The sequence below is a fragment of the Streptopelia decaocto genome (assembly GCF_964273445.1).
Source record: "Streptopelia decaocto genome assembly, chromosome: 5".
Taxonomy (NCBI): domain Eukaryota; kingdom Metazoa; phylum Chordata; class Aves; order Columbiformes; family Columbidae; genus Streptopelia; species Streptopelia decaocto.
Window position 1 is genome coordinate 55,894,475 of NC_138659.1, and position 25,125 is coordinate 55,919,599.

Genomic DNA, 25,125 nt, shown 5'->3' on the forward strand with positions numbered 1-25,125 from the left:
TTCCTATTGTAACCTTGTACTGAAGACCCAGACCACAATTCTCAGTTCCTATTAAATGGGAGGAGCACACCCACACAGTCCCTGAACATCCCCCATACCAAATCCCTTCAGCTTTGAAGCAAGCTAACAAGTGGGCTAACAAGAACCTTATGAAGTTCAACACAGACAAGTATAAGGTCTTGCACCTGGGATAACATAATCCAGGAGTGCAGCACAGGCTGGCATCTACCCAGCTGGGGAGCAGCTCTGTGGAAAGGGACCTGGGGGACAACAAGCTCCACAGCAGTGAACAGTGTGCTGCTGCAGCAAAGAAAGCCAGCAGGATGCTGGGCTGCATTAGCAAGGACACCACCAGCAGAGACAAAGATGTCATTATCCTGCTCTAATCAGCACTTGTCAGGCCACATCTGGAACAGTGTGTTCAGTTTTGGTCCCCACTATACAAAACAGATGTGGGCAGGCCGGAGAGGTTCCAGAGAAGGGGCACAAAAATGATCAAAGGACTGTGAAGATGTCATATGAGGAAAGGCTAAGAGAACTGAGCTTGATCAGCCTTGAGAACAGGCTCAGGGGAGACCTCAGCACCATGTTCCACTATTTAATGGTACAGGTTAATCCTGGAGAGATTCTGATCAAACAAAAGGAGGAAATTTTTCATGTCCATTGGAATAACCTCCCCAGGGAAGTGGTGGATTCCCCAGCACTGGACACTTTTAAGATTCAGCTGGACAGGGTGCTGGGCCACCTTGTCTAGACTGGACTGTGCTTTTGCCCAGAAAGGTTGGACCAGATGATCCTCGTGGTCACTTCCCAAGAGACAAACTCCGCATTTGTGCTGTTCCTGATAGACTTGCAGGCTTTGCTTCTCTTTGGAATGGCCTGAATGCCTGCAGAAACACACACCAGCTTAATGGCATTTTTTTGTGAGAGGACACTAAGGATGGTTTTGGTCAGCAAGTTTTGAAGATGCTAGAAATTAAGAGTGGAAATTTGGACATGCTTGACAGGATACAGGACTTGGAGAACACGTGGGCTAGTAAGTACAATAAAAACGCCATTTGAGCAAGATTAGAAAAATATCTTAAACTGTGGCAACAGACAGGCTTAATTGTTTCATACAAAAGCTGCTTTGGAATATGATTACCAGAGGATGTAGCTGAGTATCCATTGAAGCTGCTGTTGTTTCAAAAACCTGTAAAGAATTTACTAGCTCCTGGGCAGGAACATCTCCTTTTTCCAGTAAGGACTTTCGGTCTGTTAAGAACAGAAAAAGTGTTCAGTTAAATACTGACATACTGCACCCAGCCTTCCAGCTTCCCTAAGCTTAAATCAGAAGTGTAATTACCAAAATTATTTATGTGAATGTTGTTCTTTAATGAGCCAACCATAGCATCCCAGAGATGTGGCAGTCCCGTTGCCATTTCGGCACCAAAATGTTTAGCTATGGTAGATAAGGCAAATTCAGCTCCTCTTCTCTGTACAACATAAGGTTTCTGAGCCTGGAATTAAAAAATTTAACCAAGTAGAAAGGACAAATACATTTAAGAATAACAATTATTTTCAAGAAAGCTCCTACTGTTATATAGGCATTCAATACTGCTTGTCTTTATAGCTACCTATGACACATTTGCTGGTAAATGTTTTCTTTGGACGTTATTAATTTTTATACAAGTAAAAAAAAATAAAAGTACTTGATAGCAGATTTAAATCCTATAAATTTGGGGATATGGCTCTTGCTGACACATGCCCATTTCGGCAAGAGGTTTTCCAACTGGTTCCAAGTCCAGAAGCTCAGATATTGCCAATGCAGGGAACACCAAGAACAGTAACATGCTAGCAATACTTCCCAAGAGCAATATTTGGTTTGTTATTAAGCCCTTTCTCTTCACTCTCTTCAGAAAGTGAAACTGAGAAAAATAGCTTTAGCAACTAAGAACAAAATCCACAACACTGTTTAGGAATCCCAGTCCTGAAAAAGATCTTATTAAAACACACGGAAGTTTTATATAAATAGAACAGTAACAAAGAAATCTGGCATATCAAGTGTGGAAGTCAGATGTACATCCTAAAACCAGTCATATTCAAGTTTTTAATGCTTCAGAACTTCTGTTTTATGTCAAGATGACCAACACTAACATGGGTAATAGGACACAATCACAGCACAGTTTGTGGAAATCCACTTGCATGGACTTACATTGAGATATCAATATCCTGTACTAAATGTAAAATATTTCAGAAGTATTATTTTTCTTAATAACACACTGAAGATTTAAAACATCATCATCAACAACTTATATATGCTGCTTCCATCACAAAATTTTACATCAGCTCAGTTCTCTCATGAAAAGATTCTGGACATCCCTATTATAATGTTATCAACTCCAGTGAATTCAACCTAACAGAAGGGAAGGGTGGATGCACAAGTTGCAAAGGCAAGTTTTTGAAATCTACCTCATCAAGTTCTGTAGGAATGCTTCCACTACTGCCAGCAGGGAGATCTGCAATTGGGGCTTTTGGAGCTTTTGGAGTAGGACCTCGACGACTTGTGATGGCAAAAGCAGCTTTCTGATGTCTGTACAGAGTGATTATTCCCCTGTGCTTCGTAACTGTATGATGCATCCCATCTTTATCAGAGTTGGGCCCTAAAGGAAAAGAGAGAATAGCTGACAACAACTTAAGCTGCAGTTTAAAATGTAGGTGGAAGTGACAGCTACCTACAAGTTACCTGCAGATCTCAATGTTCTTAAACACACACAAACCACAACAAAATCTCAGAAATATCATCCTCCTCAAGGATGGAAAAAAATTAAAGTACAGAGCAGAGTTACTCTGTTAAGAGCACAATACAAACTTGGCAAGAAAATCTAAGTGTGTCAATTGTCACATCAATTCTTATTCTGCAAGAAGTACAGGTAACAAAACTTGGGGCAAACATGAAAAGTTTAAACAAGTTTGTTTTTTTTTAATATAAAACACCACATTATGTTCTAAAGTTTAAACATACATGTTCTCTATCCTTCACAAACAGTTCAAGACTTCTACCATGATACAACAGCAGATGCCATCAGTATCTTTGGATTTGTTGATGTTTCTATTTATGCTAATCAGCTTAATTTTCAACTCTCTTCAATTTCAATTAAAAGCTTCATAACACATGTAAGCGAAATGTGATCATAACAGTTAATAATTGAACAACAGTAAATAACTGAAAATTGGAACAATGTTATTTTATACATACAGTTTTTGAAAACTATACACATCTTCAGCTGCACATAGTGTGTAGTTTAAGACACCTAAATGAAATAATTACTAACAAATGACTAACAGTTGCTGGCATTTTAAAAAACACTGAAAACAAGACTCCCTCAAATACTCATTTTAACTGTTTAGAGACAAGCAGCCATATTTTGAGAATCCCAGGAGTCTCAGACAGCATACCTTTGGAGTTTTCATGGCTTCCCTGAGGCTGCGCAGGACATGCTGCTAGTGGGGTAAGATGTGGATCCACACAGAGGGAGTTACAGAGATTTTTTATAATCTTTGAGTTGGGACAAGGAGACCTTGTTGTACACTGCTGAAGTAACTTTGCTATACATGAAGCCACATAGTTTTGTATAAGTGTATTCTCCTCTTTTTTGATGGCTTCCATTAAGGGTTTTATAACAGGATTCAGTTTTTCTGGAAGTTGCTGCAAGTTCACAACTGCACATGCAATAAATGTATGGACTCGCAGATGCAACACTTGCCATTCTTGATTTGTTTCTGTAACAGTCATTTGGACCTGTTGTCGCTTACTGTCCAACTGTTGTAGAATTTTAGGATTCAAAGTAAAGGATGATGTCACTTCATTGAAAACAGAAGTAACCTAATAAAAAAGAAAAGAGAGTTACAAATCTGTTTCGTTTACTGTAAAATTGGATATCCTCTGAAAACTGTGGTATTCACAACATAAGAAGTCATTTCACCAGGTATGATCATCTCCATTTTGCCAGCAAAAAGCAGGAAATACTCTAAAGAATCATTTCTGGAATCTTGAACTGCAGCTCAAGGGGAAAAATCAGGCATATTATGAACATTTCAAGTGTAGATTCCCAAAGCTAAAATAGGAGTTTATGTACTCCCCCAAATTTAGATATGTGCCAGATATATCCAGATATTCTGGCAATATGTAAGCACATGACAGGTAAGAAAAGGAGAATACACTATGAATACAGGAGGCCAGAAAAGATGTGCAAGGTCCTGTGCATGAACAAGTTATTTCTAAGATTATTTTCTTTATAGGAAAGAAGACTGGGATAAACACCTAAGGAAAAAACACAACACAGTAGTTGGAGGACTTGCCATATCCTCCCCCACTTGACTACTGATGCTTAAATCTTTCATAGGAAAAAGATTAAAAGCAACATGGAATCATGGAAATGCTGAACTTATTCTACTTTTAAGATAGTCAGGCTCCTAGGTACAGGAAAGACGACAGCTTTTGAAAGGGTTAGTCGCATGGGGTTTTGTTGTTTTTTGCACTTCACTTTTAAATGTTCAAGTCAAGTCTTTCGACTATCAGACTTGTCCTGCTTCATTCTATAGATGCCTCAAGTTCTATTCCACATGACCATGATGACTGTAATGATCAAAGGATGCACAACATATGAACAGCGAGGACAGGCACAGGGTTTTTACACCTAATGCATGAAGATCCACACTACAATGCAGAGTAAGTTTGGTTTTTACACCTAATACATGAATATTCAGACTACAATGCAGAGTAAGTTTGGTGTCTGTATTTCAAGAAAACTTGGAAGAGTTGAAAATGGTGAAGACAACAACCACAGAAAATAGCAAATAGTTAAGGAATGAGTCTTCTATTCCACAATAGCTATCTTTTGAAAAAACATGCAGTGGTTCAGAAGCACTGTTACTAAACAGTTGAGGTATATGAAAACTCATGTACTTCACAGAATATGAGCTCTCATGATTCGGTCTGGCTTGACCTTGGGAATTTATTTTAGATGGCAGCTGTAATCAGACTGGCTGCCAAAATTCCCTCAGCCCATATACACAATTATCTATAACTTGAAAGATATCCTGAGATTTCCAAGTTAAGCTACTGCATATTACTACATAAATACTACCATCTGAGAATTTCAAGATCCATCATCCTACACTTATCACGACCATAATCATACAAACTTAAACCTTCTTATTACCATCAGCATCCCAGTTGCATACACAAACACATCCAGGATCCTAATCCCCCTCCTCTCCTGCCCCAAGCTGCACCATATCCATCACAGTTCCTTCATCCTCTCAAATCTACACACCCCTCCCACATCAGTACCCTTTTATTCTGCGGGCTCTCAAATCCACAAGCTCTTCATTTACATCCTACCTCATCTGTCCATACTCCTATCTTTCTCTCTGCTTAAGAAGCCAGTTTAGGGTTAAAAGAAAAACTTTTTAAATTGTTGGCCCAACATTATCAGCTGTTTTTGCTTACAGAGCTTTTTATGTCAAGAGTTACATTTTATTAGCACATCTAACACTGATATTTTCAGATTAAAAAAGACAAAACAATTGAACAGCCAGGAAAAAACACACACTTTAAAGCACATGCTTGGCAGATTCAGGCAGAGGGGAAGTTTAGAATTTACAGTTTGTCTTTGACAGTGGTTTTGAAAGAATTCCAGCCTGCTTTGTTTTCTTCTATGTAGATTTCAATAGGGAACATACACCTGCATTCAGAACACTGTACTACTTTCTCCTGTTAAGTATCTATGTTGCATTCTACTCGATTTTTGACATAGTCTGTAAACACCACAGGGAAAGTGCTAAGTATCTATCACATATCTCATGTCAAAGGACGTGTGAAGTCACCACATTATTTCTGAAATTTATTGTCCATGTAATAATTATGCTGAAGACGTATTTCAAGACAATAATATATTTGAAAGAAGGGCAGACATGCCTCTACTTACCAGCTCATTAGCTTGATCTATTGTAAATACACTGCAGTTTACCCTGTTTCCAATGTCAATGTGGGCATCAGCGAACAATGAGATGAGTTGTTTACATTCATTCTGCATTCGTGTGAAAGGAACAGCAATTTCATCATAATAGAGATGTTCAGAAAGGACCCCAAGTAAACGAGGTTGCACACAAGTGGCCACAGTTCTACACTCCTAGAACAAGAAAAGACAATTTGTATTTCTGAGTAATCACAATTCTTCTTGTTCAGTTTGGGCACTAAACAGTGCAATCTAGCTACAAAAATCCAGTTTCCAGACGGACCGTTAACATTTGTAACCCAGAACATTAAAGACTAAAAAAAAAAAAAAAAATTCAGTCTGCCACTAGAACTGCATTGGTAGTGAACACAGAGAAGACAGTCATGTTAAAAGGAAGCACTGACCTTAGATAACATGCATCTTGAGAACAGACTTATTTGTAGAAGAAATGTGAACATATTTACTGATTCATAGTTCTGACAGTTGCCTTTAGCTACCAAGTAATTTATTCCTCCATTTTCTAACAATCAAGATTTTAGTAAATAGATTATCAACTGAGATTTTTATTTCAAGCTAAGTATCAGATTAGTTGTGGATTAAGATAGTAAGTAAGATGTATTTTTGCTGCAGAAACGTCCTACCTTTTGCAAGGCTGCCCACTCACAAATTACTAATGCAACACTAATCCTCTGCAAGGCAGATTTAGAATTCAAGTGGAAAAGCAGTAGCTGAGCTAACGATTCAGCTGGCTTTATTTCTTGAGTAACAGTATTTACACCTGGGTCACACATGCAGCAACAAAGTGCTCCCAGCAACCTGAAAAAGGAGAAAGAACAGCCACTTCAGTGTTACAATTATTCTGCAATTAATGATTCAAAATGAAGATGTCAAAAAAGTCTACTCGGATTGTGGCAAAACCACTATATAACAAGAAGGAAATTGATTTTCAATATTCTTCCAGATTTCCAGTAAACTCACTTTGCTGCCATCATCCGAGCTCGCATGACAACATAATCCCTGGTTGCTGGATCTTCTGCAATGCTGTCTGCCCCAGCAATGTATTCCTGAATCACTTCCTTGTTCTGGGTTTGACCTTGACGCAGTTTAGCACCTGCCTTTTCCTGACGAATAAAGTTGGGAGAGACTGAAACTAAATGTATTTGTAATAGAAAAGATGAATTCATATTCCATAATGTTTCAAATAACCATCATACCCCACAAATGCTGGAAAAAAGGCAGAACATTTCTTGGATAGCAGACTTCTTAAAGTAGTGAATCATTATAAATCATCTCTCCACTAATAGTATTCCATGGTCCTTTTAAAATGTATTATATGATTCCTTCACTTTTATATTAAAACTAATACCCAACATACAGCTGATGAACTGAGTCCACACAGAACAAAAAGGAAACCTCTTTCAGCATGTTTTCAGAAATAATGGAGCGCTTTTAAGACTTAAATCAATCTTGCAAACAGATAGCTTTGGTACCATGACGGTTACAGAACCAGGTAAATAAAGATTTATAAAGTAAAGGATCCATAGAGAGTGTGCTGCATGACGGAACTTTGAGTTCTCACGGATAACCTGAGAAGAACTATTTTGCCCTACAGACATCAGGTTTGTAAGATAGGTTACATTTGGAGTTATAGAAATGCACCACCACTCCCCTCTAACATCTTTAGAACATGTCTTTGTATTGCTGAGCAGCTAATCAACTTCCTCTTCCCCCCAAACAGTGAGGTCACATTTCACTTACTTTTGATCTGGTTTTTACTTCTAGCAACATGTTTAAGTCAATGGGCAAATGAGATGGCTGCATCATTAGGCAGAGCCAGGCTCCCATCCATGGACAAGCAGCTGCAACCACATACTGTACAGATGCCTTGTTTAACAGTTCCAGCCATACCTGGGGAAAGAAACAGTGGAAACAGTGACAAATCTGTATGTGGTCTATGTAAGATCGTACATGTGCTGATACATTGTAGGAACCACCCAATTCTCCTTCACTCTATGCTAAAGCATCACGTAAGCTAACTCCAAAATAATTAACATGAACATAGTATTCTTTATCTACATAAAAGTGCAGATGATATCAAAGAGCAGGATACAGAAACACCATGTATCTATGTCATGTAAATACCTTGTGAATAAGATCCAGAATTTCTTGGTTGCTTTCTAAGATACAAAACTGAAATATGTGCCTCAACATGTCTTGCAGAATTGGAGTCAGCCATGTTGAAGAGCTCTGAAACGAGGGTATCATATGATCAAGCAGATTCCAATATGTATCACAGTAGAACACTAATAACTAATTCTTACCTGGTCTTGGGTAGACAGCAGTGTGAATAATGTTTCCAGTGCTGCTTTTCGCACAGAAGATATAGTATGATGCAAGAACGGCCACACGCGTGGGACCAAAACTGTGAGTGATTGCTGAATACTAGCACATGAAGGGGAGATGTAGAGGCAGTGACAGGGAAAAACAAACACACAGCTAAGTTAATTTTGTTTATCCTCAATGATAAAGTTTTATCCAAAATAAAGCTTTTTTTCAAAGGTATTATTGCAGATGCTTGGTGATTTTAACTGAAGGATCAAGTTACCACAGTTTAAACATTTAAAATAGTTTGAGTCAGTATCTTTTTTTTGGGAAAATACTGTTTTTTCTTACTGGTATAAAGAAGTATTCTATTCAAGCATGTCTTTTTACCATGTTGTTTCCCAGATTATACTCTGGGCTTTGTTCAACTAATTAGAAAAAAGTGAGGTTTTGTTCTGAATTTATTATTAGGCATTTGTGAACTTAGAAGTAATTAAAAACAAGCTTGGATCTTTTGTGCATGAACTTGCACATCAACTGATGCAAGTAGAACATGCTGAATTAAAGACGGCATTAGTGACAAAACATCATTATTAATTTTGGATTTGGGCAAAAATCAGCTTCAGCAGTGATGATCATATAGGATGAGAAAGATAAGATGTGTAAAGCATCTACCTTAAGTGTAGATGCTATGAGTTTACCATGTGTATTATGAAAAATGTTAACATACTGATATGCAATTCCTTTAATTTGACAGAGTCCCAAACAGAGAGGAACTAGGCATAGCCTTCAACCAGTCACAGAGTTACTGGTTGTACTACTGATGTCAATTTTCAAATCTGCAGCTCTCTCTTCAGAACTGGTCCAATGGTAAAGTTCTACAGGTACACACACATTAACATGCATAGTTTGCTCTCTTGTTTGGAGTTTGTCAACACAGCACAGACAGACCAGAAATTTGTGGGCAGGACCACCATATGAGCAGAGACAACATCCTTTTACTAAAATAACCAAGATGAATGGAGAGGGGAAAAAATAAAGTCACATATAAACAGTGTCTAGTACCCTTTAAGTATTTAGTTGCCTTTTACTCATGTAATGAGAATAGAAGCACTGTCCTAACCTTCGCTTTATGGAAAAGCAAGAGTAAAATTAAAATACTGATTTAAATCAAGCATCTCCTTGGCACATGACTTGAAAGCAACTTTGATTATTCCAATTTGAAAATAACTGGGTAGTCAAACCTGCAATGCTGAAGCAATACTAATTAAAAAATTACCTGCATTTGCGGACCTGAGGATAAGTTAGAAGGGAAGAAAGAAGGATCATGATACTGTTTGTGGAAGCTGTCAAGTCATCCAACTCCAGAAGTGCATCCCACAAGGTATTAAGAATAAAAGGCACCTACACAAATAAGCAGAAGAGACTAAATAAAAAAAAAAAATCCAGGTGCTGCCTTTAAGTGTTATTTTCTTCACTCAGATCAAAAGTGTACTTTGCAATCAGAGTTGATGGAAAACATTTCAGTCACCTTCTGAGACTGAAGTTGGACCAGGCTTTCCACTACTGGTACCAAAGATGCTGCAGCAACAGCTCGGACATCATCATCCAGATCTTGGAGACCTTCAATTATTGCAGGCAATACTTTAGGCAATAAAGTGTTGATCATGTCCTACCAAAACAACCAAAAGCATTTTTAAAATTAAAAAGCATATAATGCCCCAAAGAACTAAAACATACTCTGAGTGTGTGAATAAACCTGTTTGTTACATAAAACAGAAGCTACGGGTCCAAGACTATGATCTAAACATCATCAGTTACCATTCACGAAGTAAAAGCCAGGTTACAAATTTGAATGAACTGTAAACACAGCTCACTTTTGCTGTAAACAAAGCTCAGTATTTGCAGAACAACACCATGAATAGACTCTAGTAGCACTCAGCTCTGTTAGTCAAAGTATCATCAGAATAAAGCAAGCATAGCCTCTATCTATCATGTTTTGTGCAAGTAACTCATCAAGTTACAACAGTACAACTTTGCTACATATTTGCATATTTCTGCACCCTGGATATAAAAGTAGTCACAACATGTCAACGTACATATGGCTGCAGTGCAAACAAGCTCACTTTATCATACTGTCCAGCAACACCAACTTTGAGCAGCGTTTTTTTGTTCCAGACCTTCCTGCAATTTGTCATGAGGATTATTACCTGGCGTACTGCCAAAGCGTACTTTATTCCTAGGAGACCACCATGTCTCACTTCCCACTGTTCCTGTGTAAGCAGCTTCAGGAGAACATCCACTGTTTTATGAACTCCAGCCTCATTCATGTGTTTCAATACCACTCCCAAAGTCTGAGCACAAGTCTCACGAACTGGTGCTACCACCTAGGATAAAGTAAATGATAAAACAGATACTTCTGTATGAAATTTTACTTAGAAAGAAACAAATATGAGTAGAGTCAGATGACCGAAACTGCTATACTAACAAGGTGAAATGTATGTATCAGCTACTTTGTAATAGGCATCTCTGAGCAGTTACAACAGGCACATACAGTGGCACTGCTGCAATATCATCTCCTGCAGAAGCTTGCTGACCTACCTGTGCCCTCAGAGACAACTTACTTCATCTGAAACAAAGTCTCCAAATCTGTCCAGTGCAAACACACAAAGAAGCCTAATAACCAGATCTTCTAGCCACTCCTGATGCTGCTGAATCATCTGTAAAGAGAGAAAAATTGAACACTTGAATATATTCATTCATAAAGGATTTCTGATGTGCTTTCTTTAGCTAAAATTTAGCTAAAAGATATAACATGTTTAAATTAACTTAATATAGTCATCTTGCACAGACAGTCAAGGCAAAATAATTCAGCTCACCTGACTTATTAAAATCATAGTTTATTAAAAAAAAAACAACAACAAACACCAACACATAGTAACTTTATCAAAAGGCTAGAGAGTACTTTGTAGGGTAGACAAATAATTTCATCGCTACACAGCACATGACGGTAAGGTCATTCAGATAATATATACTGACTAATGTCAATATGTCCCAGGCAAGTGAATTACCATGTTTGAAGAATATTTACAAATAAACTATCAAGCAGTACTTCTCTGCTGTGGGAGGTTCAATGAAAGGAACTTGCTCTTCAGCCATGCCTCTTCCAGATTTAACAAAGCAATTTAGACCAAGCTTGTTCTGAATCTCTGGTCTCTGTTAGACACCCACTAGATGTGTAACTCAATGTCAGAGCAGAAGCCCCATAAAACCAACTGGTCAGGCACCATCTTTCTCATCTCCACTGTTTGCCTACTACATCACCACTTCCCTTGAAAACTATCGCTTTAATGAACAAAACTTTCATCATATTATGGATTTCATATTCCCATACCTGTAAAAGAATTATAGCCTGCATACAGCATACACAGCAGCCTTTGAAGTGAGCCTGGAGTACACACACTCTTTCCATAGATAGTTAAGGAACTGTTTAAAGTATCATATTGTAGCACGTGTTATTATTACCCTGCAGTCTCCATGGAACAAATACTGCTACATATGCAAGCAAGGATAGCTACCAGCTTTTGCTTTCCCTATATACAAAGTATGCTGAAGTAGCTTGATTTACAGTTGATAAATGTATATCCTCATTCTTCAACACCCTCTAAACCACAAGCTCTCCCAGCTGCTTTTACAGCAGAGAAATCAGGATGAATCTGAATGAGATTCACTATTAGTCAACAAGTTAATACTCTCAGAATGTTTTTTAAAAGGGTTTTCCTTTTAAATAGACTATTTAAAATACTTTTTGTCATAATAACAAAGCAAGCAAATCAATCAAGTCACTATTTAAGTGCCTAGAATTAGATGGTCTAAGACGCTTCATTAGAGTTACATGATCAGCTTGTCAATTTTGTTTCAGCATACCCTTACCATGACCTGAAAATAGTATTTTCTAGTATGGAAGCTGGTGTTTAATACCTTAACACACAGTCTACACATTAATGGCTGCTTGTACAGTAACATGTTTTTTTGCATCAGCTTTTTAAAAAGAATGTAAGCATTTCATCAGGGCATACAATGATTTCATCCAGGTTATTTTGAGCAGACAAATCTCATGGTTTATATTGCCCCAGATCAACCACCTCCTGCAAAGCTTAAGTATTTTAAGAAGTCTGCTTTCAAAGCTTCATTTAAGTAACATTTTAAGTCTACATTACTGGAAACTTACCTCTTCTAAAGAGCTATCTCCCATTTTACCACCGCTTTTACCATGAGCTTTAAGTATCTCTCTCAATCCAGTACCTGCACCATGTCGAACCTAGAAAAGTGAAATAAAGAGTCAATTTTTGAATATTTAGGAAAAAATAAAAATCACACTGCGTAACTGAAACAACACTTTATTCTTGATAGAGACATTTCAAGTACTGCAGAGTTAGTGGTACTTAAAGATTTGTGGGAAAGGACAGTATTTTATTAGATCAAACCATATACATAATAGTAATCTGTTCAAAGCCAACCCGTTCTTTTCCTAAGTATTTGGCAACTTATGGACAGAAACAATTAAGAATTGCTTCTGCTTTCTAACACAGAAGATATTATTATCATATTCATAGTAATGTAGCCAAAGACAGTTTTCATTTAGTTTTACCTCACTATAAGACACTGGTTTTCAGAGAAAGAGCAACTGGAAGATATTACTGGTTTTCATAGGCTTGTAAGCTAGAGAAGAGCAAAAATCTTATATTTCTTAAAAACTCTATATTTCTCTACAATCCTCTATATTTCTTAAAAAAAAGTTTGGATCCCCATTGAGTATTTTAGGGTCTGCAAAACAAATTTCTGAGAATTACTGTTCTGCACAGACTAAAAACCTGCCTTGCTTGGCTAAATGTTAACAAGTAAGTGAACAACTGACATGGGAAAGCAAATTATAGCCACTTGTATGTTCCCACCAAACATGAACAGTTGAAAACACTAAGAAGAGTTTGGGAAATGTCAGAACACTAGTAGAAAGATGTGCTACAGACACACCTGTTTCTGGTATTTTTGATACATAACTGGAATAGAAACTGGCTAATCAAGAAAAGCCCTCTCAACAGATACATAGGAAGTTGCAAAAGTAAAGTTCTGAACCAGGTTTTCATTGAGAGGTCTTCATACAGGTAACAGCAGAACTTACTGGTGGTTGTTTTTTTTTGTTTGTTTTTTAAAGGGCACTTCATATACATGGTTGTTGCTAGCAGAAAGTTACTGTATTTCATCATAGCAACAACTAGAGCTAAGTAGTTGGTGGGTCCTCCCTTAATAAGAATATCTTAGATTAAATGCAAACATACACATCTGCATATTTACAGCTCAGTGGCTACTGGCAAAAGCTATAAGCAAGCCAATAAAAAACAGCCAGAGAGCCTAGTCTTAAAATCCTAACCGTTCATAATAAACCAATCATTTGCTTATTTGGTCCAAGATTGCTTATGAGATAGTTTCTACAAGCCAAAAGAGGAAGACTTTGCTAGTTAACTTCTAAGCTTCTGCAACATAAACCAGCAAGACAAATGTATGAAGAAAACACCAGAAGCAGGATTCATCTTGCCTGACTTCAGCTGCCCGGAAGCCCAGCAAGCATTCTGAACTAGTCATCCAGGCTACCTTTAGACACTGCATGAAGATGCCAGAGGGCCACTTTATAAATGCATATTTTGAGGTAGTTTAACCTGTTTCTCATGCAGAACATACTGTAATAATGATTCTGTATTGATCTACTTAATTGTGTGCACCCTATATCAAATGTGCTAACAAAGATATGAGAATGTCTCTGCATTACAGAAAACAAGCGGACTTTGGCTTCAACTGCAAACAGCCTACTTTCAGTTCAGATGCAGTGATGTGCCCACAAATATAATTATCCTTCTCAGGGCTCAAAATAATTGTGCTAGCTGCATATGATCTCTCTCTGCGTTTCCAAGTTTGAGATCAGTACGGGTAGAGACAACTTGCTATAACTGAAACTGTGCTGCAGATATACCTAAGTATATTATAGTTGGTGTTAACATTTGATCCTTCAAAAAATCAACTCTCATTAAAAAAGTGAAGTTAGCTGACAACAACTATTTCCTTCTTTAGCTCAAGGAAGAGATACCATTGTCAGCTACATCGTATTTTTGCTTTGAAGTTTGTGGAAAAGAGTATAAGGACTGAATAAAAGGGTGGTCAGAAAAGGTTTTGAATCTCAAAAACATATTGTCTAGGCAAACCAATATAGTAAATACGAAGTACAAAAACTATATAATTCTAAAAAAAGTTAAAAGTTCATTTTTATAAATGAAGAGAACAACTAATGATTCGTAGCCTACCCTGTTACCAAAGGATTGATCCCCCCGCTTTTTCTACTAACTTAGCATTAGACAAACATGCCACCACCATCATCAGACCATACAATACTCCTTAAACTCTTGATGAATCCAATCCTGTTTTAATTGTTTAATCTTTTTGACCACAGATGCATGTCTTTATTTTGCTTGAGTTTCAATACTTCCAGAATTCTTACTTATAATCACTGCTTTCCATCTTTCCTACTCTCCACTTGAGTATACATCACACTTCTTCATTTCCTCTTTAAATGAGTCTTAAAAAACACTTAAGATCTCCAAAAGCCAGTTTTTTTTAGCTATGTAATCTGTATTTACAATTGTAAATGTAAATGTAAATGTAAAATTTCTATGTTTCTGTTGAAGCCCTTTTTTTTTTTTTTGAATCTATAGCTACACCTAAGATACTGCACACGTCTTACCTCCCAAGAAGGGTTAAAGAGATCATTGCACACCTCTTCACAAAAGCTTTCCAGAGGCCATTCATTTGCCTAAATTTATAAAAATTTAAGTATGAGATTAAAAAGAGATCAGGTGAACACTTCTTATATTGCATACCACTTAGATATGTGAAGATCACAAAGACCTACAAAAGCTTAAGTATTTTTCTTTGTTACTAGACAGAAATGAAAAACAAAACAAAGCACAAAACAACAACAACCAACCTTCTTCCACACTTCAGAAACTTTGCTGATCAGCACCAGATCTTTTAAAAAGCTTAAGAAGATTGTCTGTTAGTAATGTAACCTCTTCTCTACGGTAATTAATTTTGATGTTCTGGAATTCAACCTCCTTTTAACAACCACACTAAGGCAGAATATTAAGCAAAGTTCCTTATCCTCCCCAGTGATTCTTTAAATTTATGAACTCTGCCTTTAAAGAAAGTAATGGGCAAGTCTCAGTTTTAAATTACACTACATAATCACACTTTGTCAGTCAATCCAGTAAAAAACACCACCTTTTTCAAAACACATTCTACATTTTTGAAAACCAGCAGCATATCCACTATCCCAAAATTTCCTGCAATGAAACCAACATGTTTTTGGAAAGGAGATTATGATACCAACATCAGTAAGTTCACAACTTCACAAAGCATTTAAAAGTCTAGCAATGAGCAGCTACTCAGCCTGCAGTTACCACTAATCTCTCAAATTCATTCTCCAATTGCCATTTTGCAAAGAATTTCATTACTAAGATATGTTTGGTAAAATCTTTTTGTAGATTAGAGTGTACTCAAGATTCTCTACAAATGAGCTTCTATGTACCATTTGTATGCTGGTATAGCATTTCTTACAATTTTTCAGCTTTTCAGTCTATTGAAACAAATGCGAGTTCTTCTAAAACTAAGGTAATTGTTTAAATCTTCAACTACTAAAGATAGAACTTAATTCTAAATTAAGTCTAGTTAAAGTAAGGCAAAGATTAAATGAAGTGTAAATGATCAAATTATTTATGGCTTAGTGTAATCCTACCATTTAAGTGTTTAGCACAGCGTTACAGTTTAATACCCAGGTCTGACACCTGTAATCCACCTACTCAGGTTCATTTGGGTCACAAACTGCTACTAATTGTTTAAACGTGTTTTCTTCCTCCATGCTATACACAGTTGGAAGCTCATTTGCTTCTTTACATATAAAAGTAAGCTGGCAATGGCATTCTTTATTTATCTTAACGCTAAAATGACAAAAGAATTTGGGAGCATAAAGGAGTTTTATTTTACACCATTCTGCTAAAAAACCTGAATTATCATTCCAGCTACAGCAGAACAACACATAATACCTCTTCTGGAGCATTTTCTACTAATGTTTTTGAGTCTGTGGCAGGCTGGTTGATGACAACATTTGCAACTTTTCTTCTCTTTTCTTCTGGTTCCCCATCAGTGCTGTCATTGCTGAGAAGGAACAAGTATACGTTTATGAACTGAAACTATCCTTTAGGGGAAGTAATTACGTCTACAAGTGAAGTCTCAGACACAATACAGTGTGGCAAGAATACAAACCAAAGAGGTTTAACAGTGAAATATGAAAAACAGATAGGTTTACATGTAAGAAAACTCAGTGAGGAGATGGCAGAACACTGTCCCAAATAGAAAATCCTTCCGAGTCTTTTCCAAGAAAGACAAATTATTAAAGAAAAATCAAGGAAAGATAATTTTGTTTACTGCTTGTTATAAACACATTAGGTACAATAATACATCGCTATCAATCACAGTGGGGAACACAGCATACATGAAAAAGTTACATCTTAAATCTGTAGTTATTGTTTATCTTTTTGAATACCGCATTTTCATGTGCTGTTCTCAAGCCATATTTAATAACAGGGACAAATCACAAATTTTAACTGAAGCATCCCATTATTTCAAGACCACTCTAAAGCTCAGTAATTAACAAAGCTCTGCTGGGAATAAGTCTGGCACACAAGTGTTTCACCATCAGCACAAATAGCACACAAAAGATGAAGATGCAAAGACTGTAGGAAGTTTTTCAACAAATAAATCAAACCACAATCCCAGCTTAACTGAAATAAAGGCAAGTCAGTTCACTATTATACCTCTTCTCATTAGCTTCCACCGCATCTCTGGATCTTTGCTTTGCAAATAGCTTAGCCATTCTTTTGGCTTTATTCTTTTGTCTACTGCTCATACCAGCTCGAAATTCTGAGTCTATTAACTCAGCAGCCTGAAGAGTCTGAAAGAAAAGTCATTCATTGTCAATTCTTCTTACCAGGAAGTTCCTGAAAAATCCTTAAACCCATATTACTCTCAACTTCCCCAACCATCTGTCATTTCAAACTCAGAGCAGCAGTTTGACATCAAACAACACTAACATATAACTATGTGGCATAAAAATTCAGGAAGCCAAAGTAAACTGTATTAGATAATCTTTATAATTCAAGTATGATAACTGCAGAAGCACAAATTTGGTGGACTCGGCAGTGTTAGGTTTACAGTTAGACTGGACCACCTTAAAGGTCTTTTCCAACCTAAATGATTCTATGAAATAAAGCAAAACCACTATATTATTCCTTGCAGCCAAACAGCTCAAGGTTTTACCTACAGGTTGTTTGTTTACTAGTGAAACTGAAGAAGGTGAATAGTCCAGATCTTCATCATTGAATAGATCTTCAGTATTCATCCCAATTGCAGCGCCCATATCTAAGCCAAGTTTCTTTTGCAACAGTTTCCTTTGCCGTGCTATCCTCTCTTTAGGATCAATTTCACCTTAAAAAAAGTTTTTTGAAAAGGAAAGATATGTCAAATTTCTAACATAATGTATTATTAAAGATTTATTCTATGAAATAACAAGTCAAAAGTTACAGAACGAAGTTGTACTCTGCTAATAAATCAATACAATATTTTAAACCAAATCACACTGATTTCTAGGAAGTCCTTTTCTGCTGCTGAACCTATACTAATAGTTAATCTGCCATCAATTTTTAAGCAGAAAAACAGCTTCATTAAATTACATTTGGTCTACAAAAGTAAAAAACAAGTTTCCCACAAATTTTTAGGAAAGTGTCCTTGGAAAAGAGTGAATTAACACAGTAATAAAATAAATCCAGCAACTGATTCAAGAACTAGTGCTTCTTTTTATTGAGCACATGCATCCTTGTTGGATCTGTTGATTTTGGCAGGGTTTTTTTTGTTTGGCATTTGGTTTTGTTTTTTTAAAAGAAAGGTTTCTTTTCCTCCTAGACTTTATCTTCTGTTAGGAAATACAGACCTAAGAAATAACAACCACCAATAAAAGCCCTCAAATGATATTCAATCCAATATCCTGTATTAAGCTAGGTTGAATGTGAACCCGTTTTCTTCAGAAACATTCTTCCTTGTAAAATGCAATAGACTCAGGTGTCACCTTTCCTCCTACCCAAACTAACCCCTGATGGCAATGTAGATTGAAGCATAAACCATGATTCTCCTAGGGTGCTAGAGTCTGTTAACAATTTTATCCTCAAGCTTAATCTATCAAGCAAGGCTCATTTAGGAGGTTAACAGAAGTTACCTCAAGAATGTTGTGAAGCTTCAACACTTCAATTACTGAACACCTATACTTAGGGAGCACCCACATTTACATTAAAAATTAGAATATTTTAGTGGCTGAGTAGAATAAACCTTCCATGTAAACCAAAACTTGCAGTGTGTAGGGTTGACTTCACTCTTTTTATATGTGTGATATGGAAGTTAGGCAGGACATTTTTTTTTTTTGGTCAAATATCTGCACATAGCTTGTAAGTAGGTAACAAATATTGGCAGAATTTGGAGGTATACACCAGGTTAAGCAGTAATTGGTAGTTAATTCTATCTATATCAATAAGCCTTTCTTTTAAAATTGCATTTAACTGACAAGCAAATATATACAACCAATTCCATTCTCTAGAAATTTTTTTTCCTTTCACAAGTTCATCTTAGGAAAAAAGTGTCAAAGACTGCTAATTCCAAAGATTATTTAGCTTGCTTTACATCCATTCATATCACCTACACCCCAGTTGCAGTTGCTTAAGCATATTTACCATTCTTCTCCTTGCCAATCTTATTTATCCCAGTGTGGGAATAAAACATATCAGACTTCTATGAACTAAAGTGTCCTATTCCATCTATTTGACTTCTGAACAGGTAGGGTTTCATTAGAAGAGATGAAACTTGTGCAACAGCTTATTAAGCTAGCATATAAGATGGCAAGCAATGAAACAGCAGCAAGGTTTAACAGACAGGATACTGCTGAAGCGTCAGCAGCCATGGGTTCCATTCCTTGCTCAGCTGGTGATGATCTGTGTACACTGCAAGTAACAAGTGAATCAGGGCTATGCAGTCAGAGCAGATTATTATTTATAGCATCATTTCACTTGGTTCAGAAACTGGAAGATGGAGTGGAATTAGAGCAAGAGAGTAAAGGAACAGCAAAAAAAAATATCTTAGATTAAAATAATTAAATGACATTACACTGAAATAAACCAACTTTCTCAGCTAAGTTGAAGAAATGTATCAGACAAGTAACTTGAAACAAAAGACATCACACAAGCGCTAATATTTGACCTTCCAACTTTAACAGTTCTGTCACAGTATGTTTCATGCAATGTTTCTATATTTGAAACCTTCAAGCTTCTAAATAAGCCACAGCCTACTATTTTATTTGGGAACACTGTTCTAATGAAGAACAAGTGGTGGTAGTTCCTGTACCTCAAGAGTCTACAGAAGCCTTTAATATTGCTTTTTCACTCTCTCTTTCCGTTTTCCACTCTCCTCTTCCCCCCTGTACACATACTAATTCTAAGAGAAAAAAAACAAACAATCTGCACCCTCTTAAATTGATTAACTTGAGAAAGATAATACAAACCAGTTATGTTGGAGAATATTTTCTTCTATTATTTCCTAGCATTCTGAGAAACCATGGATGACTAGACTCATAATATTGCTACAACAAACTTTTTCAAATCAGTAAGTTTTCTTGTCTGCAAGTAAGATATAAAGATATACCTGATTTATCATCTTGGACTTCAAATTCTGCACCAGCAGATCCAAGAAGAGATGCACCATGTTTTAACAACCGACATATATCAAATCTGTCAAAACGTAACCGATCTGTTGAAGGTGAATCTTCCATAGGACTTTCTGAGCCTTGTTCTGGAGAGGACAGAGAAAAGTTAGCGTTGGAGTCCTTCGGGGACCAGCACTGCAACCAATTCTATCAGTCCTTAACAACAGGAAGGAGATTTCACTACGCACTCTTCTCTGAGCTCTTTTGGGTAACTGAAAGTCACAATGGCACTAAGGAATCCAAAAAGGACTCTCAGAACAGACTAATGGCTAAAGAGGCAGATAAGGTTCAAAATTAACAACCTAAACCATGCCTACACAACACTGAACTCAGAACTGGCAGTTAACATTCAATAAAGACCTTGGAGGCACTTCTGACAGTTCTCTATACTCACCAGCTTACTGGACAGTGACAGCCAGAACAGCCAACTAAGTACTGGGCATCATCAAGAAGGACACTGAAAACATGGCAAAGTGCATCATTTTGCCACTGTGCATTCTAGAGATGTGGGTACACTGTGTGCAATTCTGTGCATCTCAAGAAGAACACAAGTAAGAAAAATCACAGAGAAGGACAAAGTTATCTAAAACACAAGGCAGCTGTCTTGTGAGGAAAAACTAAGAGAGGGCAACTCCTCAATCTGGAGAGAAGAAAGTTGTTGCAGAAGAACAAATATGATGGCTTACAAAAATCATACAGGCAGTAGATAAGGCAAACACAGAACTTGCTTGTCAAATTCTATAGCAACAGAACCAGAAGGCATTAAATGAAACAACTATGAGATCACCTCAAAACAGGTGTGTTTTGTTGGTGGTGTTTTGCTTTCCTTTTTTAGAACAGTTAATTTCTGGAACTTGCACCACGTAAGGTTGTGAACACACAGTGCCAACAAGTTTAGCCAAAAGCACTGACAACAGGTCCATAAGTTGGCAATAAAAGCAACTCTTACATCCCTAAGATGACAATTTCAGATGCAAACTGAGTACAAACAGAATAAATTTCAGCAAGCTGCCATTTCACCTCCCTTAGAAAGGTGCTTTGAGCAAGGTAACAGAAAAGAAAAAGTGCCTTCAAAATATAATGACAAAGTTGATCCGTTAACATTTTCTCTATATTACTAGTTACTATTCTTTTTATTTATGAAAGTAGCGCTTTATTAAGGGTACAGAGCACAAGACCAGGAATCTTAGAAGAAACAAAGATCAGGCACATCGTTGTAATTTAATATGAACATCTAAAGTCAAAGAGGTTTACTACAGTCCATGCATATCAAAAAGTCTATGCTCATTAAAAAACCCACACAAACAAAAAAAACCAAACCAGAATGACATAGTAGCCTTGAAAAGTCTCATGTCACAGTCAGTTTGCATCAGATAAAACAACAAATTCTACATAATTCATTTAAGAAGTACCTTGTTTTGATCTTGGAGTTGGATTCCACTCGGGTACATTTCTCACTATTGCTTCAACAGCCTGTCCAGCTGCAATACGAGTATCCCAATTCGTACTTCTTAAATACACTAAGACCTTTAAGGAGAGATTAATAAATAAATAAATACTCGCTTAAAATGTACTTTCAGAAAATCCATCAGCTGTTTTGCTCTACTAAAATACACTTTTAAGACTATGGATTAAGACAACAGTCAAAACAACAAAAACAAAGGACAAGAAAACAAACCAAAGAAATGTGAGCAGCTTTCTCTATATTGCTCACCGCTTAGCAGAACTCTTGCCATAGCCAGACATTAAGAATTCATAAGATATATTTAGTCCCATCAGTCAAACTCAGCCTTGATTTCCTCCAGGTACCGAACAAGGCTTGAGACTTCTGGTTTTTTGCTTTCTAAAAGGAAGTGTTCAGAAGAGATCAACAGACCTTAAAACTGCAAAGTCATTTAACCCAAGAAGAGGGACAATATGGGTCACTCAAAGCAACATGCTCTTCCTAACTAATTTGCAACTATGTCTCAAATCTGGAAAAACTATTTCTTTCTCTGAAAGTGGTTTGATATTCATGATTCCTTGGCCACTCTGATACCATCAATTGTGGTGAGGCCACCTGTTCATAAGAATAGAACTGAGGTCTCACAGCCATGTCCAGCTGTCAGATACAGACTATTTCATTGCTTTTACTGGACTTGGCCAGATTGAAATCTCAAACTAACAAAAATCTCTTTCAATTTTCCAGCCCTTTTAAAGACAAGCAGGCTCCTATATTTTTAATGCTGTATCAGACCAGTAACAATCTTTAAAGGCGGGAGGAGAAAATTTTATAAGGCAGTAGAGCTTTTCTTTATAAAAGAAAATCTGAATTTACAGCAAAAATTGACTAGCCATACTGAATGCAAAGTGAAATCTGACTTATGTACACATTGCAGAGGCTGTGAAAACAGCAGGCTTAACAGAAGTAGTCTCCTATTTTCAGAGAACACAAGACTACTATGCTTTTTCTTCTTCATCCCACAGAACCCACAAAGCTTTAAACCAGTTTTATTCTCATCATTAAAGTACTGAAAGCAAGCTCAATTAAAACAAACAAACAAAAAACTTACTTTAGATAAGAGATTATTCAGTTCATGAGGATGCAGTTTCACTACTTCCCCGAGTTGCTGTGCAGCTGCTTTTCTTGTTACTGGTGTTGTACCGGTGTCCAGTAAAATAAAGAGACGATCAAGCCTAAATATGATTGACAAAACCAAAAAATTTTTATGGTATTCATAGTTCAGCTGTGCATTTCTATTAATATTCTCCCACATTTTTCACTTTATTGAAAGCAAACAGAATAAATGTTTGTCAGTTGACAGGGTGACAAGTTTACTTTTTTTCTAACAGTAAGCATAGTTGTTCTAAAAGCACATTTAATTTGATAAGCAAAAAAGGAAACTGTAAAAACAGTTCAAAAAAATCTGTAGTTACAAGAAAAAAATTAAATTGTTCCCTTTGTTCTGTGACAGAGCATTTTCAATCTTGAAAAATAAATACTACTAAGTTGCAAGTGATCTTCAAATTCTGAAGCAAAGGGCTTAACTCCTCATATTGCATGTTATCATTTCTTTTGAACACATAGCATGTGATCTATAATATCAAACTGCTTTCTCAGGATACCACAAATGTTTACTTTCCATATATTTTTCCCCCTAACTACCTGGAATATGTAAGACCAAACCTGTTGTTGTATTTACAGCTTTGAAATAATCCAACACCTCTGGCCTTCCCATGAAACACAGTAATTTAAAAGAACAGATCTGTTTTCACAGTAACTGTGTATTTAGTAAAAGATACCTTGTACATCTGTTTTCACAGCAGCTAGCTTACTCCTCCTTCAGAGCTATTGAATGAGAAAGTCATCACATAAAAACACACATAAAAATATACTTTTCCTATATAATCAAATCAATGATGGAAGTAACAAATGTTCATTACTCCACTATAAGTGGGCCAGTTAGAACTCTTTTTACAGTGTGCCTAGTTTATCAGTTAGTTATTCAGCAGTATGAGACTCCTATGGAATGCAAACCCAGAATTTGTCCATGTAATACAATCAGAATTTTTATTTCTACCCTTAATCATAAATATACTCCTCCAAACACTGCAACAATATGAAGCTGAAATTTACAGAGCAGGGAAGCTCACCCAGATCTGCCTAACGAAACACGGACACACATACACAGAACAGCTCCCCTTCTCGTGAACGTGTACTGTGACTCAATACAGGAAAAGGACAAATGTTTTGCCTGTTATCACTAATTACATTTCTTCAAAAGTGACATTACCATTAGTTTCAATCATAAAAAAACAAACAAAAAAAACCCCCAAACAACAAAAAAAACCTCCACACACCACTCTTTCCAACATCACTGGATTCTGTATTTGCTTTGACATACTTAAACTGCACTTACTCCTGACAATAGCTTATAATGTGACACAACACATTAGCAATAATAGTGCTACAGAGCCAAAGTAGTAATGCCACAGAAACACAGTTCCAAAACCCCAAATGCTTTAACTGGAGATACTAAATATCCACTAGATAAAAATCAAACAAACAAACAAACAAAAACCTAACTGAAAGTATTTCAAATCAGCCTAGTATTTCAGACACACTTCTGATATTTGCCAGCTTTGAAATAATTATCTTCCTACTAGTAAAACAGGCAAGCTCATTTCAATTTCTGTAGATGAAACTGGAGTTTCAATTGCAATGATTTAGTGTTTCGTAAATATCTAAACTAGCCGTTTTGTGTGACTTGACCATCAAGTGGGAAAGCAACAGCTTTATAGATTGAGCTTTTCCAATCACTGATAGTGGACTAGCCAGGAGAAACATACTAGGTACTTATTTACCTCAGTACATTTAACAGTGATAATCCAACCTGATTTGCAGCACTCAGTATTATTCAGTACTAAATATCCCAGTGTACAGTGCAACCACATCTTGCACTAACATGTTGCTTCTCTTACTGTTAAACTCACTCCTTTCAGTCTTCAACTTGCTGGTAAACAAAGTTCACCGGTTAGCAGCACCCACTCCTTTAACTATTGAAGTCAAGCAGAATGTGCAATTAGACCACTGCCTCAGCTAGAACTCTTCAAGTGTAAAAACAGGAGGTAATCCACTATGATGGCCTACCCTCAAAGAAAACCCCAAGTTTAATTCCAATTATTGGTTACAATACTAGATATTCACTCCTAAAACCCACAACTTTTTGAAGCTGTATTACCTACAAAATACAGCTGTTTGTTGGGTTTTTTAACCTGCAGTATGCTTGGTTTGTAACTAGTGATTTTAAACTGTAATATGCTTAATTTACACACAAATGCAAAATGAAAACAAAAAACCTTCCTGTTGTTTCACATCACTAAATGATAATCCTTCTGTCACCTTCCAGTCTC

At 36.6% G+C, this 25,125-nt stretch overlaps 1 protein-coding gene across 1 annotated transcript in view; it reads right to left on the reverse strand.

Moving 5' to 3' along the window:
• The window catches only part of BTAF1 (B-TFIID TATA-box binding protein associated factor 1), a 45,857-nt gene that overhangs the window by 13,444 nt on the left and 7,288 nt on the right, over nucleotides 1–25,125 (reverse strand). The window contains exons 2-23 of the mRNA XM_082054213.1: nucleotides 22,785–22,908; nucleotides 21,645–21,759; nucleotides 20,172–20,318; nucleotides 17,752–17,915; nucleotides 17,246–17,382; nucleotides 16,475–16,586; nucleotides 15,118–15,186; nucleotides 12,556–12,645; nucleotides 10,949–11,044; nucleotides 10,535–10,711; nucleotides 9,856–9,996; nucleotides 9,604–9,728; nucleotides 8,324–8,444; nucleotides 8,145–8,249; nucleotides 7,761–7,910; nucleotides 6,981–7,123; nucleotides 6,644–6,818; nucleotides 5,973–6,176; nucleotides 3,439–3,865; nucleotides 2,452–2,642; nucleotides 1,346–1,499; nucleotides 1,145–1,254 (exon numbers count right to left, since the gene is read on the reverse strand). Coding sequence (XP_081910339.1) covers nucleotides 1,145–1,254; nucleotides 1,346–1,499; nucleotides 2,452–2,642; nucleotides 3,439–3,865; nucleotides 5,973–6,176; nucleotides 6,644–6,818; nucleotides 6,981–7,123; nucleotides 7,761–7,910; nucleotides 8,145–8,249; nucleotides 8,324–8,444; nucleotides 9,604–9,728; nucleotides 9,856–9,996; nucleotides 10,535–10,711; nucleotides 10,949–11,044; nucleotides 12,556–12,645; nucleotides 15,118–15,186; nucleotides 16,475–16,586; nucleotides 17,246–17,382; nucleotides 17,752–17,915; nucleotides 20,172–20,318; nucleotides 21,645–21,759; nucleotides 22,785–22,908 — 3,277 coding nt within the window. The remainder of the gene's footprint in view (nucleotides 1–1,144; nucleotides 1,255–1,345; nucleotides 1,500–2,451; nucleotides 2,643–3,438; nucleotides 3,866–5,972; nucleotides 6,177–6,643; nucleotides 6,819–6,980; nucleotides 7,124–7,760; nucleotides 7,911–8,144; nucleotides 8,250–8,323; nucleotides 8,445–9,603; nucleotides 9,729–9,855; nucleotides 9,997–10,534; nucleotides 10,712–10,948; nucleotides 11,045–12,555; nucleotides 12,646–15,117; nucleotides 15,187–16,474; nucleotides 16,587–17,245; nucleotides 17,383–17,751; nucleotides 17,916–20,171; nucleotides 20,319–21,644; nucleotides 21,760–22,784; nucleotides 22,909–25,125) is intronic.